We start from the raw sequence: 17,332 nt of genomic DNA, 5'->3' as shown, positions 1-17,332 counted from the left end.
AATGTTGTTTTTTTACACGAAAAAACAACAGCACGAAAATAAGCAAATAGAATATCTAAATAATAAATTCATACGAATACATTTGATAAAGAGTTCGGGTCATTTAAGATATTTGTTGTTAAACAATCGTGTTATTTTTACGAAGTTTAATAAACAACAACAACAACAATAACAACAACAACAACAACAACAACAACAACAACCGTTCACTAAGGAGCTTTATGACTGCGGCCACAGATCTCTTTCCATCTGTTTTAGAATGCCTATGGTAATTTGAAACTTTTAAACATCTTTGGTTTGAGAAGGTAAAAACACGTTTTGACATAGCTGCAGACAGAACTATACGAACAGCATATTAACAAGGTGGCCTTCTGTGAACGAAATCATGTATGTCTGTAATCAATTATTAAACAAAAATAAGCATTATAACAATACCATAAACTCAGAGTTAAATGAATAGGATATGCGCACGTAACATGTGTTTTCCTGTTTACAATGTAATAACACATTAAGTACAATTTACACACACTCTCCGACGGACACTCGACCATTTACAATTAAATGTGTTCAAATAGTTAAGAATGAACATATACTGCAACGTACTCAATGTGATGCACTCCGTTCAATGTGTGATTCATATTTTCATTGAAAGTGGTTGTTTACCTCTGCGCATTCCTCATGTCATCCGGAATTTCGTTCCATACTTTCAAATTAGGATATGAAAAGGAAACTTTAAAATAATTAGATCTCGGTATTTTCTTTGACCATAGTTCATGTTTGAAGCCGATCGAAGTTATTTATTTTTTTTGTTCTTGGGAATTGATTTGATGTAAGTGATGAGATAATTATATTCTTCAGTTTTTAATAAAATCGAAAACAGAGTCTACACTGGGACGCGCAAAGCGCCGAAATATAGCTTAATCAAAATGGCCGCCGAACGTTGGCTGACGAATGGCTGACATTAGTCGTACACTAAAACGACAGCGAGTTTAAATCGCGTGTAAACCGGAAGTGCTATAAAAGTTTTTAAAACCGGATGATTTGGCATAAGTGTCAACATCTTGGCGAGACTTCTGCTACGGAAGAATGAAAGGAAATGCGACCGCTAGCCAACCAGACATGATAAATGGATCTTGAAACATTTTGGTCTGAATGTGCCCGACATGGAAATGGAAAGACGAAGCTGCCTTATAATAATGTTCTGGGCACTCTGACGGTATCGCTTCTCGGCCTTTTGGCTAAGATCAAAGTGTAGTATCTGTTCTTATCAGCTTAATATCTGATACGCCTTCCATTGGTTGGCTTCGATATTAAACTGATTTTTGAACACAGACGAGAAGTCAGGGGCTTGCTCCGCTCTCGTCACGGGTTGGCTCGGTATTGCAGTACCTCCGAGATCGGCCCACTAAACAAAACAATCATCCTCACATGGTAACACTTGCAAACTAGCTGTGTTATTGCACACGCTAGCGTGTTGTTAAGCAACGACACGTGGACGTTTGGCACGTTCATATTCACGTGTAAACACATATATTAGCAATGAAATGTACGTTAAGCACGCGTTTATACTACTTTCAGAACCATGGCCGGGCCCCGTAAACGACGGCTTCAGCGGGGACAGACTTTGCCGTAGAGACGGTCAACGGCCCAGACCGATAGGTATGTAATTGAACGTTGGGATACAAAACAAAAAACAAGCTGCAACCCTTATGGCGGAAATAAGTCAAAATATTTAAACGGACATAAGCATCGAATACGTTAAAAAGATATATGTTACGACCTGAACATAAACGTTTCTGTTTTGACTGTCCAGGGGCCGCATTCATGAAGTTTCTGAGTGATTGTTTCAGCTTAGTAAAATTAAGCTTTTATTCAAAGTTGAACTTGATCATTACTATTAATGTTGTTTTTTTACACGAAAAAACAACAGCACGAAAATAAGCAAATAGAATATCTAAATAATAAATTCATACGAATACATTTGATAAAGAGTTCGGGTCATTTAAGATATTTGTTGTTAAACAATCGTGTTATTTTTACGAAGTTTAATAAACAACAACAACAACAACAACAACAACAACAACAACATTAATAGTAATGTTGTTTTTTTTACACGAAGAAACAACAGCACGAAAATAGGCAAATAGAATATCTAAATAATGAATTCATACGAATACATTTGATAAAGAGTTCGGGTCATTTAAGATATTTGTTGTTTAACAATCGTGTTATTTTTACGAAGTTTAATAAACAACAACAGCAACAAGAACAACAACATTACTATTAATGTTGTTTTTTTACACGAAAAAACAACAGCACGAAAATAAGCAAATAGAATATCTAAATAATAAATTCATACGAATACATTTGATAAAGAGTTCGGGTCATTTAAGATATTTGTTGTTAAACAATCGTGTTATTTTTACGAAGTTTAATAAACAACAACAACAACAATAACAACAACAACAACAACAACAACAACAACAACCGTTCACTAAGGAGCTTTATGACTGCGGCCACAGATCTCTTTCCATCTGTTTTAGAATGCCTATGGTAATTTGAAACTTTTAAACATCTTTGGTTTGAGAAGGTAAAAACACGTTTTGACATAGCTGCAGACAGAACTATACGAACAGCATATTAACAAGGTGGCCTTCTGTGAACGAAATCATGTATGTCTGTAATCAATTATTAAACAAAAATAAGCATTATAACAATACCATAAACTCAGAGTTAAATGAATAGGATATGCGCACGTAACATGTGTTTTCCTGTTTACAATGTAATAACACATTAAGTACAATTTACACACACTCTCCGACGGACACTCGACCATTTACAATTAAATGTGTTCAAATAGTTAAGAATGAACATATACTGCAACGTACTCAATGTGATGCACTCCGTTCAATGTGTGATTCATATTTTCATTGAAAGTGGTTGTTTACCTCTGCGCATTCCTCATGTCATCCGGAATTTCGTTCCATACTTTCAAATTAGGATATGAAAAGGAAACTTTAAAATAATTAGATCTCGGTATTTTCTTTGACCATAGTTCATGTTTGAAGCCGATCGAAGTTATTTATTTTTTTTGTTCTTGGGAATTGATTTGATGTAAGTGATGAGATAATTATATTCTTCAGTTTTTAATAAAATCGAAAACAGAGTCTACACTGGGACGCGCAAAGCGCCGAAATATAGCTTAATCAAAATGGCCGCCGAACGTTGGCTGACGAATGGCTGACATTAGTCGTACACTAAAACGACAGCGAGTTTAAATCGCGTGTAAACCGGAAGTGCTATAAAAGTTTTTAAAACCGGATGATTTGGCATAAGTGTCAACATCTTGGCGAGACTTCTGCTACGGAAGAATGAAAGGAAATGCGACCGCTAGCCAACCAGACATGATAAATGGATCTTGAAACATTTTGGTCTGAATGTGCCCGACATGGAAATGGAAAGACGAAGCTGCCTTATAATAATGTTCTGGGCACTCTGACGGTATCGCTTCTCGGCCTTTTGGCTAAGATCAAAGTGTAGTATCTGTTCTTATCAGCTTAATATCTGATACGCCTTCCATTGGTTGGCTTCGATATTAAACTGATTTTTGAACACAGACGAGAAGTCAGGGGCTTGCTCCGCTCTCGTCACGGGTTGGCTCGGTATTGCAGTACCTCCGAGATCGGCCCACTAAACAAAACAATCATCCTCACATGGTAACACTTGCAAACTAGCTGTGTTATTGCACACGCTAGCGTGTTGTTAAGCAACGACACGTGGACGTTTGGCACGTTCATATTCACGTGTAAACACATATATTAGCAATGAAATGTACGTTAAGCACGCGTTTATACTACTTTCAGAACCATGGCCGGGCCCCGTAAACGACGGCTTCAGCGGGGACAGACTTTGCCGTAGAGACGGTCAACGGCCCAGACCGATAGGTATGTAATTGAACGTTGGGATACAAAACAAAAAACAAGCTGCAACCCTTATGGCGGAAATAAGTCAAAATATTTAAACGGACATAAGCATCGAATACGTTAAAAAGATATATGTTACGACCTGAACATAAACGTTTCTGTTTTGACTGTCCAGGGGCCGCATTCATGAAGTTTCTGAGTGATTGTTTCAGCTTAGTAAAATGAAGCTTTTATTCAAAGTTGAACTTGATCATTACTATTAATGTTGTTTTTTTACACGAAAAAACAACAGCACGAAAATAAGCAAATAGAATATCTAAATAATAAATTCATACGAATACATTTGATAAAGAGTTCGGGTCATTTAAGATATTTGTTGTTAAACAATCGTGTTATTTTTACGAAGTTTAATAAACAACAACAACAACAACAACAACAACAACAACAACAACATTACTATTAATGTTGTTTTTTTTACACGAAGAAACAACAGCACGAAAATAGGCAAATAGAATATCTAAATAATGAATTCATACGAATACATTTGATAAAGAGTTCGGGTCATTTAAGATATTTGTTGTTTAACAATCGTGTTATTTTTACGAAGTTTAATAAACAACAACAGCAACAAGAACAACAACATTACTATTAATGTTGTTTTTTTACACGAAAAAACAACAGCACGAAAATAAGCAAATAGAATATCTAAATAATAAATTCATACGAATACATTTGATAAAGAGTTCGGGTCATTTAAGATATTTGTTGTTAAACAATCGTGTTATTTTTACGAAGTTTAATAAACAACAACAACAACAATAACAACAACAACAACAACAACAACAACAACAACCGTTCACTAAGGAGCTTTATGACTGCGGCCACAGATCTCTTTCCATCTGTTTTAGAATGCCTATGGTAATTTGAAACTTTTAAACATCTTTGGTTTGAGAAGGTAAAAACACGTTTTGACATAGCTGCAGACAGAACTATACGAACAGCATATTAACAAGGTGGCCTTCTGTGAACGAAATCATGTATGTCTGTAATCAATTATTAAACAAAAATAAGCATTATAACAATACCATAAACTCAGAGTTAAATGAATAGGATATGCGCACGTAACATGTGTTTTCCTGTTTACAATGTAATAACACATTAAGTACAATTTACACACACTCTCCGACGGACACTCGACCATTTACAATTAAATGTGTTCAAATAGTTAAGAATGAACATATACTGCAACGTACTCAATGTGATGCACTCCGTTCAATGTGTGATTCATATTTTCATTGAAAGTGGTTGTTTACCTCTGCGCATTCCTCATGTCATCCGGAATTTCGTTCCATACTTTCAAATTAGGATATGAAAAGGAAACTTTAAAATAATTAGATCTCGGTATTTTCTTTGACCATAGTTCATGTTTGAAGCCGATCGAAGTTATTTATTTTTTTTGTTCTTGGGAATTGATTTGATGTAAGTGATGAGATAATTATATTCTTCAGTTTTTAATAAAATCGAAAACAGAGTCTACACTGGGACGCGCAAAGCGCCGAAATATAGCTTAATCAAAATGGCCGCCGAACGTTGGCTGACGAATGGCTGACATTAGTCGTACACTAAAACGACAGCGAGTTTAAATCGCGTGTAAACCGGAAGTGCTATAAAAGTTTTTAAAACCGGATGATTTGGCATAAGTGTCAACATCTTGGCGAGACTTCTGCTACGGAAGAATGAAAGGAAATGCGACCGCTAGCCAACCAGACATGATAAATGGATCTTGAAACATTTTGGTCTGAATGTGCCCGACATGGAAATGGAAAGACGAAGCTGCCTTATAATAATGTTCTGGGCACTCTGACGGTATCGCTTCTCGGCCTTTTGGCTAAGATCAAAGTGTAGTATCTGTTCTTATCAGCTTAATATCTGATACGCCTTCCATTGGTTGGCTTCGATATTAAACTGATTTTTGAACACAGACGAGAAGTCAGGGGCTTGCTCCGCTCTCGTCACGGGTTGGCTCGGTATTGCAGTACCTCCGAGATCGGCCCACTAAACAAAACAATCATCCTCACATGGTAACACTTGCAAACTAGCTGTGTTATTGCACACGCTAGCGTGTTGTTAAGCAACGACACGTGGACGTTTGGCACGTTCATATTCACGTGTAAACACATATATTAGCAATGAAATGTACGTTAAGCACGCGTTTATACTACTTTCAGAACCATGGCCGGGCCCCGTAAACGACGGCTTCAGCGGGGACAGACTTTGCCGTAGAGACGGTCAACGGCCCAGACCGATAGGTATGTAATTGAACGTTGGGATACAAAACAAAAAACAAGCTGCAACCCTTATGGCGGAAATAAGTCAAAATATTTAAACGGACATAAGCATCGAATACGTTAAAAAGATATATGTTACGACCTGAACATAAACGTTTCTGTTTTGACTGTCCAGGGGCCGCATTCATGAAGTTTCTGAGTGATTGTTTCAGCTTAGTAAAATGAAGCTTTTATTCAAAGTTGAACTTGATCATTACTATTAATGTTGTTTTTTTACACGAAAAAACAACAGCACGAAAATAAGCAAATAGAATATCTAAATAATAAATTCATACGAATACATTTGATAAAGAGTTCGGGTCATTTAAGATATTTGTTGTTAAACAATCGTGTTATTTTTACGAAGTTTAATAAACAACAACAACAACAACAACAACAACAACAACAACAACATTACTATTAATGTTGTTTTTTTTACACGAAGAAACAACAGCACGAAAATAGGCAAATAGAATATCTAAATAATGAATTCATACGAATACATTTGATAAAGAGTTCGGGTCATTTAAGATATTTGTTGTTAAACAATCGTGTTATTTTTACGAAGTTTAATAAACAACAACAGCAACAAGAACAACAACATTACTATTAATGTTGTTTTTTTACACGAAAAAACAACAGCACGAAAATAAGCAAATAGAATATCTAAATAATAAATTCATACGAATACATTTGATAAAGAGTTCGGGTCATTTAAGATATTTGTTGTTAAACAATCGTGTTATTTTTACGAAGTTTAATAAACAACAACAACAACAATAACAACAACAACAACAACAACAACAACAACCGTTCACTAAGGAGCTTTATGACTGCGGCCACAGATCTCTTTCCATCTGTTTTAGAATGCCTATGGTAATTTGAAACTTTTAAACATCTTTGGTTTGAGAAGGTAAAAACACGTTTTGACATAGCTGCAGACAGAACTATACGAACAGCATATTAACAAGGTGGCCTTCTGTGAACGAAATCATGTATGTCTGTAATCAATTATTAAACAAAAATAAGCATTATAACAATACCATAAACTCAGAGTTAAATGAATAGGATATGCGCACGTAACATGTGTTTTCCTGTTTACAATGTAATAACACATTAAGTACAATTTACACACACTCTCCGACGGACACTCGACCATTTACAATTAAATGTGTTCAAATAGTTAAGAATGAACATATACTGCAACGTACTCAATGTGATGCACTCCGTTCAATGTGTGATTCATATTTTCATTGAAAGTGGTTGTTTACCTCTGCGCATTCCTCATGTCATCCGGAATTTCGTTCCATACTTTCAAATTAGGATATGAAAAGGAAACTTTAAAATAATTAGATCTCGGTATTTTCTTTGACCATAGTTCATGTTTGAAGCCGATCGAAGTTATTTATTTTTTTTGTTCTTGGGAATTGATTTGATGTAAGTGATGAGATAATTATATTCTTCAGTTTTTAATAAAATCGAAAACAGAGTCTACACTGGGACGCGCAAAGCGCCGAAATATAGCTTAATCAAAATGGCCGCCGAACGTTGGCTGACGAATGGCTGACATTAGTCGTACACTAAAACGACAGCGAGTTTAAATCGCGTGTAAACCGGAAGTGCTATAAAAGTTTTTAAAACCGGATGATTTGGCATAAGTGTCAACATCTTGGCGAGACTTCTGCTACGGAAGAATGAAAGGAAATGCGACCGCTAGCCAACCAGACATGATAAATGGATCTTGAAACATTTTGGTCTGAATGTGCCCGACATGGAAATGGAAAGACGAAGCTGCCTTATAATAATGTTCTGGGCACTCTGACGGTATCGCTTCTCGGCCTTTTGGCTAAGATCAAAGTGTAGTATCTGTTCTTATCAGCTTAATATCTGATACGCCTTCCATTGGTTGGCTTCGATATTAAACTGATTTTTGAACACAGACGAGAAGTCAGGGGCTTGCTCCGCTCTCGTCACGGGTTGGCTCGGTATTGCAGTACCTCCGAGATCGGCCCACTAAACAAAACAATCATCCTCACATGGTAACACTTGCAAACTAGCTGTGTTATTGCACACGCTAGCGTGTTGTTAAGCAACGACACGTGGACGTTTGGCACGTTCATATTCACGTGTAAACACATATATTAGCAATGAAATGTACGTTAAGCACGCGTTTATACTACTTTCAGAACCATGGCCGGGCCCCGTAAACGACGGCTTCAGCGGGGACAGACTTTGCCGTAGAGACGGTCAACGGCCCAGACCGATAGGTATGTAATTGAACGTTGGGATACAAAACAAAAAACAAGCTGCAACCCTTATGGCGGAAATAAGTCAAAATATTTAAACGGACATAAGCATCGAATACGTTAAAAAGATATATGTTACGACCTGAACATAAACGTTTCTGTTTTGACTGTCCAGGGGCCGCATTCATGAAGTTTCTGAGTGATTGTTTCAGCTTAGTAAAATGAAGCTTTTATTCAAAGTTGAACTTGATCATTACTATTAATGTTGTTTTTTTACACGAAAAAACAACAGCACGAAAATAAGCAAATAGAATATCTAAATAATAAATTCATACGAATACATTTGATAAAGAGTTCGGGTCATTTAAGATATTTGTTGTTAAACAATCGTGTTATTTTTACGAAGTTTAATAAACAACAACAACAACAACAACAACAACAACAACAACATTAATAGTAATGTTGTTTTTTTTTACACGAAGAAACAACAGCACGAAAATAGGCAAATAGAATATCTAAATAATGAATTCATACGAATACATTTGATAAAGAGTTCGGGTCATTTAAGATATTTGTTGTTTAACAATCGTGTTATTTTTACGAAGTTTAATAAACAACAACAGCAACAAGAACAACAACATTACTATTAATGTTGTTTTTTTACACGAAAAAACAACAGCACGAAAATAAGCAAATAGAATATCTAAATAATAAATTCATACGAATACATTTGATAAAGAGTTCGGGTCATTTAAGATATTTGTTGTTAAACAATCGTGTTATTTTTACGAAGTTTAATAAACAACAACAACAACAATAACAACAACAACAACAACAACAACAACAACAACCGTTCACTAAGGAGCTTTATGACTGCGGCCACAGATCTCTTTCCATCTGTTTTAGAATGCCTATGGTAATTTGAAACTTTTAAACATCTTTGGTTTGAGAAGGTAAAAACACGTTTTGACATAGCTGCAGACAGAACTATACGAACAGCATATTAACAAGGTGGCCTTCTGTGAACGAAATCATGTATGTCTGTAATCAATTATTAAACAAAAATAAGCATTATAACAATACCATAAACTCAGAGTTAAATGAATAGGATATGCGCACGTAACATGTGTTTTCCTGTTTACAATGTAATAACACATTAAGTACAATTTACACACACTCTCCGACGGACACTCGACCATTTACAATTAAATGTGTTCAAATAGTTAAGAATGAACATATACTGCAACGTACTCAATGTGATGCACTCCGTTCAATGTGTGATTCATATTTTCATTGAAAGTGGTTGTTTACCTCTGCGCATTCCTCATGTCATCCGGAATTTCGTTCCATACTTTCAAATTAGGATATGAAAAGGAAACTTTAAAATAATTAGATCTCGGTATTTTCTTTGACCATAGTTCATGTTTGAAGCCGATCGAAGTTATTTATTTTTTTTGTTCTTGGGAATTGATTTGATGTAAGTGATGAGATAATTATATTCTTCAGTTTTTAATAAAATCGAAAACAGAGTCTACACTGGGACGCGCAAAGCGCCGAAATATAGCTTAATCAAAATGGCCGCCGAACGTTGGCTGACGAATGGCTGACATTAGTCGTACACTAAAACGACAGCGAGTTTAAATCGCGTGTAAACCGGAAGTGCTATAAAAGTTTTTAAAACCGGATGATTTGGCATAAGTGTCAACATCTTGGCGAGACTTCTGCTACGGAAGAATGAAAGGAAATGCGACCGCTAGCCAACCAGACATGATAAATGGATCTTGAAACATTTTGGTCTGAATGTGCCCGACATGGAAATGGAAAGACGAAGCTGCCTTATAATAATGTTCTGGGCACTCTGACGGTATCGCTTCTCGGCCTTTTGGCTAAGATCAAAGTGTAGTATCTGTTCTTATCAGCTTAATATCTGATACGCCTTCCATTGGTTGGCTTCGATATTAAACTGATTTTTGAACACAGACGAGAAGTCAGGGGCTTGCTCCGCTCTCGTCACGGGTTGGCTCGGTATTGCAGTACCTCCGAGATCGGCCCACTAAACAAAACAATCATCCTCACATGGTAACACTTGCAAACTAGCTGTGTTATTGCACACGCTAGCGTGTTGTTAAGCAACGACACGTGGACGTTTGGCACGTTCATATTCACGTGTAAACACATATATTAGCAATGAAATGTACGTTAAGCACGCGTTTATACTACTTTCAGAACCATGGCCGGGCCCCGTAAACGACGGCTTCAGCGGGGACAGACTTTGCCGTAGAGACGGTCAACGGCCCAGACCGATAGGTATGTAATTGAACGTTGGGATACAAAACAAAAAACAAGCTGCAACCCTTATGGCGGAAATAAGTCAAAATATTTAAACGGACATAAGCATCGAATACGTTAAAAAGATATATGTTACGACCTGAACATAAACGTTTCTGTTTTGACTGTCCAGGGGCCGCATTCATGAAGTTTCTGAGTGATTGTTTCAGCTTAGTAAAATTAAGCTTTTATTCAAAGTTGAACTTGATCATTACTATTAATGTTGTTTTTTTACACGAAAAAACAACAGCACGAAAATAAGCAAATAGAATATCTAAATAATAAATTCATACGAATACATTTGATAAAGAGTTCGGGTCATTTAAGATATTTGTTGTTAAACAATCGTGTTATTTTTACGAAGTTTAATAAACAACAACAACAACAACAACAACAACAACAACAACATTACTATTAATGTTGTTTTTTTTACACGAAGAAACAACAGCACGAAAATAGGCAAATAGAATATCTAAATAATGAATTCATACGAATACATTTGATAAAGAGTTCGGGTCATTTAAGATATTTGTTGTTTAACAATCGTGTTATTTTTACGAAGTTTAATAAACAACAACAGCAACAAGAACAACAACATTACTATTAATGTTGTTTTTTTACACGAAAAAACAACAGCACGAAAATAAGCAAATAGAATATCTAAATAATAAATTCATACGAATACATTTGATAAAGAGTTCGGGTCATTTAAGATATTTGTTGTTAAACAATCGTGTTATTTTTACGAAGTTTAATAAACAACAACAACAACAATAACAACAACAACAACAACAACAACAACCGTTCACTAAGGAGCTTTATGACTGCGGCCACAGATCTCTTTCCATCTGTTTTAGAATGCCTATGGTAATTTGAAACTTTTAAACATCTTTGGTTTGAGAAGGTAAAAACACGTTTTGACATAGCTGCAGACAGAACTATACGAACAGCATATTAACAAGGTGGCCTTCTGTGAACGAAATCATGTATGTCTGTAATCAATTATTAAACAAAAATAAGCATTATAACAATACCATAAACTCAGAGTTAAATGAATAGGATATGCGCACGTAACATGTGTTTTCCTGTTTACAATGTAATAACACATTAAGTACAATTTACACACACTCTCCGACGGACACTCGACCATTTACAATTAAATGTGTTCAAATAGTTAAGAATGAACATATACTGCAACGTACTCAATGTGATGCACTCCGTTCAATGTGTGATTCATATTTTCATTGAAAGTGGTTGTTTACCTCTGCGCATTCCTCATGTCATCCGGAATTTCGTTCCATACTTTCAAATTAGGATATGAAAAGGAAACTTTAAAATAATTAGATCTCGGTATTTTCTTTGACCATAGTTCATGTTTGAAGCCGATCGAAGTTATTTTTTTTTTTTGTTCTTGGGAATTGATTTGATGTAAGTGATGAGATAATTATATTCTTCAGTTTTTAATAAAATCGAAAACAGAGTCTACACTGGGACGCGCAAAGCGCCGAAATATAGCTTAATCAAAATGGCCGCCGAACGTTGGCTGACGAATGGCTGACATTAGTCGTACATAAAACGACAGCGAGTTTAAATCGCGTGTAAACCGGAAGTGCTATAAAAGTTTTTAAAACCGGATGATTTGGCATAAGTGTCAACATCTTGGCGAGACTTCTGCTACGGAAGAATGAAAGGAAATGCGACCGCTAGCCAACCAGACATGATAAATGGATCTTGAAACATTTTGGTCTGAATGTGCCCGACATGGAAATGGAAAGACGAAGCTGCCTTATAATAATGTTCTGGGCACTCTGACGGTATCGCTTCTCGGCCTTTTGGCTAAGATCAAAGTGTAGTATCTGTTCTTATCAGCTTAATATCTGATACGCCTTCCATTGGTTGGCTTCGATATTAAACTGATTTTTGAACACAGACGAGAAGTCAGGGGCTTGCTCCGCTCTCGTCACGGGTTGGCTCGGTATTGCAGTACCTCCGAGATCGGCCCACTAAACAAAACAATCATCCTCACATGGTAACACTTGCAAACTAGCTGTGTTATTGCACACGCTAGCGTGTTGTTAAGCAACGACACGTGGACGTTTGGCACGTTCATATTCACGTGTAAACACATATATTAGCAATGAAATGTACGTTAAGCACGCGTTTATACTACTTTCAGAACCATGGCCGGGCCCCGTAAACGACGGCTTCAGCGGGGACAGACTTTGCCGTAGAGACGGTCAACGGCCCAGACCGATAGGTATGTAATTGAACGTTGGGATACAAAACAAAAAACAAGCTGCAACCCTTATGGCGGAAATAAGTCAAAATATTTAAACGGACATAAGCATCGAATACGTTAAAAAGATATATGTTACGACCTGAACATAAACGTTTCTGTTTTGACTGTCCAGGGGCCGCATTCATGAAGTTTCTGAGTGATTGTTTCAGCTTAGTAAAATGAAGCTTTTATTCAAAGTTGAACTTGATCATTACTATTAATGTTGTTTTTTTACACGAAAAAACAACAGCACGAAAATAAGCAAATAGAATATCTAAATAATAAATTCATACGAATACATTTGATAAAGAGTTCGGGTCATTTAAGATATTTGTTGTTAAACAATCGTGTTATTTTTACGAAGTTTAATAAACAACAACAACAACAACAACAACAACAACAACATTACTATTAATGTTGTTTTTTTTACACGAAGAAACAACAGCACGAAAATAGGCAAATAGAATATCTAAATAATGAATTCATACGAATACATTTGATAAAGAGTTCGGGTCATTTAAGATACAACAACATTACTATTAATGTTGTTTTTTTTACACGAAGAAACAACAGCACGAAAATAGGCAAATAGAATATCTAAATAATGAATTCATACGAATACATTTGATAAAGAGTTCGGGTCATTTAAGATATTTGTTGTTTAACAATCGTGTTATTTTTACGAAGTTTAATAAACAACAACAACAACAAGAACAACAACATTACTATTAATGTTGTTTTTTTACACGAAAAAACAACAGCACGAAAATAAGCAAATAGAATATCTAAATAATAAATTCATACGAATACATTTGATAAAGAGTTCGGGTCATTTAAGATATTTGTTGTTAAACAATCGTGTTATTTTTACGAAGTTTAATAAACAACAACAACAATAACAACAACAACAACAACAACAACAACAACAACCGTTCACTAAGGAGCTTTATGACTGCGGCCACAGATCTCTTTCCATCTGTTTTAGAATGCCTATGGTAATTTGAAACTTTTAAACATCTTTGGTTTGAGAAGGTAAAAACACGTTTTGACATAGCTGCAGACAGAACTATACGAACAGCATATTAACAAGGTGGCCTTCTGTGAACGAAATCATGTATGTCTGTAATCAATTATTAAACAAAAATAAGCATTATAACAATACCATAAACTCAGAGTTAAATGGATAGGATATTCTCACGTAACATGTGTTTTCCTGTTTACAATGTAATAACACATTAAGTACAATTTACACACACTCTCCGACGGACACTCGACCATTTACAATTAAATGTGTTCAAATAGTTAAGAATGAACATATACTGCAACGTACTCAATGTGATGCACTCCGTTCAATGTGTGATTCATATTTTCATTGAAAGTGGTTGTTTACCTCTGCGCATTCCTCATGTCATCCGGAATTTCGTTCCATACTTTCAAATTAGGATATGAAAAGGAAACTTTAAAATAATTAGATCTCGGTATTTTCTTTGACCATAGTTCATGTTTGAAGCCGATCGAAGTTATTTATTTTTTTTGTTCTTGGGAATTGATTTGATGTAAGTGATGAGATAATTATATTCTTCAGTTTTTAATAAAATCGAAAACAGAGTCTACACTGGGACGCGCAAAGCGCCGAAATATAGCTTAATCAAAATGGCCGCCGAACGTTGGCTAACGTATGGCTGACATTAGTCGTACACAAACGACAGCGAGTTTAAAACGCGTGTAAACCGGAAGTGCTATAAAAGTTTTTAAAACCGGATGATTTGGCATAAGTGTCAACATCTTGGCGAGAGTTCTGCTACGGAAGAATGAAAGGAAATGCGACCGCTAGCCAACCAGACATGATAAATGGATCTTGAAACATTTTGGTCTGAATGTGCCCGTCATGGAAATGGAAAGACGAAGCTGCCTTATAATAATGTTCTGGGCACTCTGACGGTATCGCTTCTCGGCCTTTTGGCTAAGATCAAAATGTAGTATCTGTTCTTATCAGCTTAAAACAACTGTGAATTCGTATACTTACGCGTGATGGGGAGTCGGATACATCCCGGCCTTTTTGGTCCGAATGCTGTCGACTCCGAGAAATTGATGACGACGGTGCAGGTGTTCGCAGGAAGGTACACATCCCTCTATGATGTGACCTCCCTTCTTCTTACATACGGTGTTACCCCTGACGATGTAGGTAGCGGCCATTACATAGGCGGAAGGACCTCTGAGTGCCTTTGGAGTTTTTGAGGTCAGTTTCGTTGGCTCTTTAGGAATGAACAAGTTTTTGAAAGAGGGGAGGCAGGGTTTAAATACAGGAATAAGACCTTTAGAGTCATAAATTTAGGTAAGCAAGTGGTCACTGTTAGAGTACATTGGTTGCCTTCATACATAAAAGACTTTGTTGTAGAAATATTTATGCAAACTTTTGGAAATGTAACCTGTGTAGCGCGTGAAAAGAAGACCCTAAACGGGTTTAATGTGGAAACTGGGGTGAGACTAGTCTCCATGGAGTTGACATTAGACCAGTTCAAGTGTTTACCCCACTTAGTGGGCTTTCGTTGTGGACAACAGGCACTGCTGTCGGCGCCGGGCCGTCCCCCTCTTTATCTCAGGTGTTAGAGCCTGGGACACATGAGGAGGGACTGCCCGGAGACGACAGCAGCTACTTTGAAACAAGTTTCAGAGCCCTCCATGAAGGATGCAGAACTGTGGCAGCATGATGAGGAGGCGGAGACAGTGGATGTAGCTGTGGAGACGATGAAGGAACCGGTCGTGGAGGAAGAGGATCCCAAAGCTCAGTCGGATGTGGTTTCGGACAGAGAGGACGTCATCCTTTCCGTTTCGGAATCGGAGGATATGGCAGTTACGGTTGAAGCGAGGGGAGAGAAAAGACGCCAAGATGATGATGATGATGATGATGATGATGACAGGGAACCTGAGGAAGGTAACATTACTCAACTCCCCCCAAACAAATATGTTGTAAGAGAGGAGTCTCTGGGTGACAACAGATTTAGTGTCCTATTGTCGTCACAGGATAGTTTTCTGGAAAATCTCCTGGAGGCGCAGAGCCCACACTGTTAACTTTTACAAATCGATATGTATTATTGGACTGCGATTACTGCTTTTTGATTTTTACCCCGTTAAATTGTTATAATTTCAATATCACGTTTTGTTATTTGGTCTATTAGAAATCAAGTAAAATATAGTAAAACAGTTTTGTTAAAATTCCGCTTAAAAGTCGATTATGCTAGATTTATTATGGATAATATTAATAGATGCATGGGTTACGGGTTAGTTATGATTTTGTTTCCTTGTTACATGGAGCTTTAGTTTTTTCGGAAGAATTATTTTCCAATTTTTATATTAAGAAATTAAAACTGTAATTGTTGATATTTTTTTCTTTCTGCTGCTGTTTTCTCTTTCTGTTTTCAGGTCGATGGACGCCCTGGTCGACAGACGTTCTTCCCGGGGGTTCATCGCCTTGACAACAGGGGGGAAATACAGTGGCATCGAGTGTTTTGCTTGATTTGCTTGTATTGTATAAAGTGTATTATCTATCATCTCTTTTTATTCATCCGTGCTCTTGCATTGTCAGTCATTTTTCCATGCTGTCATATGTATATATGTACACCCAGTTTGGGTAACCATTTCATTCATACCATCCCCATTTCAAGCATCCTTCATCACTATGTTTTCCCATAAAGGGTTCATATTTTCATTTCATTCATTCTTTGTAAGAGCTGTTAACAACTACCGTTTATTTGCTGAGATACTTTAGTGTGGGTACTTTTTAGTGCCTGCACTACACTTCTCAGTAAAATCTACTAACCCAAACTTGTAAACCTGCCTTTCATTTAAGCTTAAGTCCCTTTCAATATTATTTGTTAATTTAGGCCAAATGTATATTTTAATTTTCATTGTTAAAAAGTGTGTTTATATTCAGTGTTAAAAAGAAGAGAAACATTCAGTGACATTTATTTGAAGCTTGTGACTTTCTTCGCTCATTTATAAGGGACTTCTGTTTATTTATTTGTGTTATTTTCATTTAATAGTCTTGTACATAGGCAGGTAGAGGGCCTCTTTACAGCCCTCAGTTCATTGTAGTACGTTTGCATACATTTTTGAAAAAGAAAAAAAATCTGTTCTATACTCTACCTGCGAGCGATGGCGGGTGTTTCCGTCATTAAAAACGGTGTCGTCGATGTGGATCGGCTTGCCTTTACTGTTCAGATATCTGCA

The 17,332-nt window shown here is 36.4% G+C and overlaps 1 protein-coding gene, 6 non-coding genes and 1 pseudogene across 7 annotated transcripts; all 8 read left to right on the top strand.

The window, feature by feature from the left end:
- Positions 1-1,218: 1,218 nt before the first annotated feature.
- Positions 1,219-1,411, top strand: LOC128233129 (U2 spliceosomal RNA). Its single transcript, XR_008260627.1, has one exon. It is a non-coding gene; the product is annotated as a U2 spliceosomal RNA (small nuclear RNA).
- A 2,092-nt stretch (positions 1,412-3,503) lies between these two features.
- LOC128233128 (U2 spliceosomal RNA) lies at positions 3,504-3,696 on the top strand. The gene has a single exon (XR_008260626.1). It is a non-coding gene; the product is annotated as a U2 spliceosomal RNA (small nuclear RNA).
- A 2,095-nt stretch (positions 3,697-5,791) lies between these two features.
- Positions 5,792-5,984, top strand: LOC128233127 (U2 spliceosomal RNA). The gene has a single exon (XR_008260625.1). It is a non-coding gene; the product is annotated as a U2 spliceosomal RNA (small nuclear RNA).
- A 2,092-nt stretch (positions 5,985-8,076) lies between these two features.
- On the top strand, positions 8,077-8,269 carry LOC128233126 (U2 spliceosomal RNA). The gene has a single exon (XR_008260624.1). It is a non-coding gene; the product is annotated as a U2 spliceosomal RNA (small nuclear RNA).
- A 2,093-nt stretch (positions 8,270-10,362) lies between these two features.
- Positions 10,363-10,555, top strand: LOC128233125 (U2 spliceosomal RNA). The gene has a single exon (XR_008260623.1). It is a non-coding gene; the product is annotated as a U2 spliceosomal RNA (small nuclear RNA).
- Positions 10,556-12,640: 2,085 nt separating this feature from the next.
- LOC128233124 (U2 spliceosomal RNA) lies at positions 12,641-12,833 on the top strand. The gene has a single exon (XR_008260622.1). It is a non-coding gene; the product is annotated as a U2 spliceosomal RNA (small nuclear RNA).
- Positions 12,834-15,045: 2,212 nt separating this feature from the next.
- On the top strand, positions 15,046-15,154 carry LOC128233144 (U2 spliceosomal RNA; annotated as a pseudogene).
- Positions 15,155-15,724: 570 nt separating this feature from the next.
- Positions 15,725-16,578, top strand: LOC128230880 (uncharacterized). Its single transcript, XM_052943308.1, has 2 exons — positions 15,725-16,037; positions 16,526-16,578. Exons 1-2 carry the CDS (start codon positions 15,725-15,727, stop codon positions 16,576-16,578), a joined length of 366 nt encoding a protein of 121 aa, XP_052799268.1.
- Positions 16,579-17,332: the final 754 nt, after the last annotated feature.

The sequence above is a fragment of the Mya arenaria genome, chromosome 4 (assembly GCF_026914265.1).
Source record: "Mya arenaria isolate MELC-2E11 chromosome 4, ASM2691426v1".
NCBI lineage: Eukaryota > Metazoa > Mollusca > Bivalvia > Myida > Myidae > Mya > Mya arenaria.
Note: the sequence above shows the minus strand (reverse complement) of the source record. Positions and strands in the feature narration are given on the sequence as shown.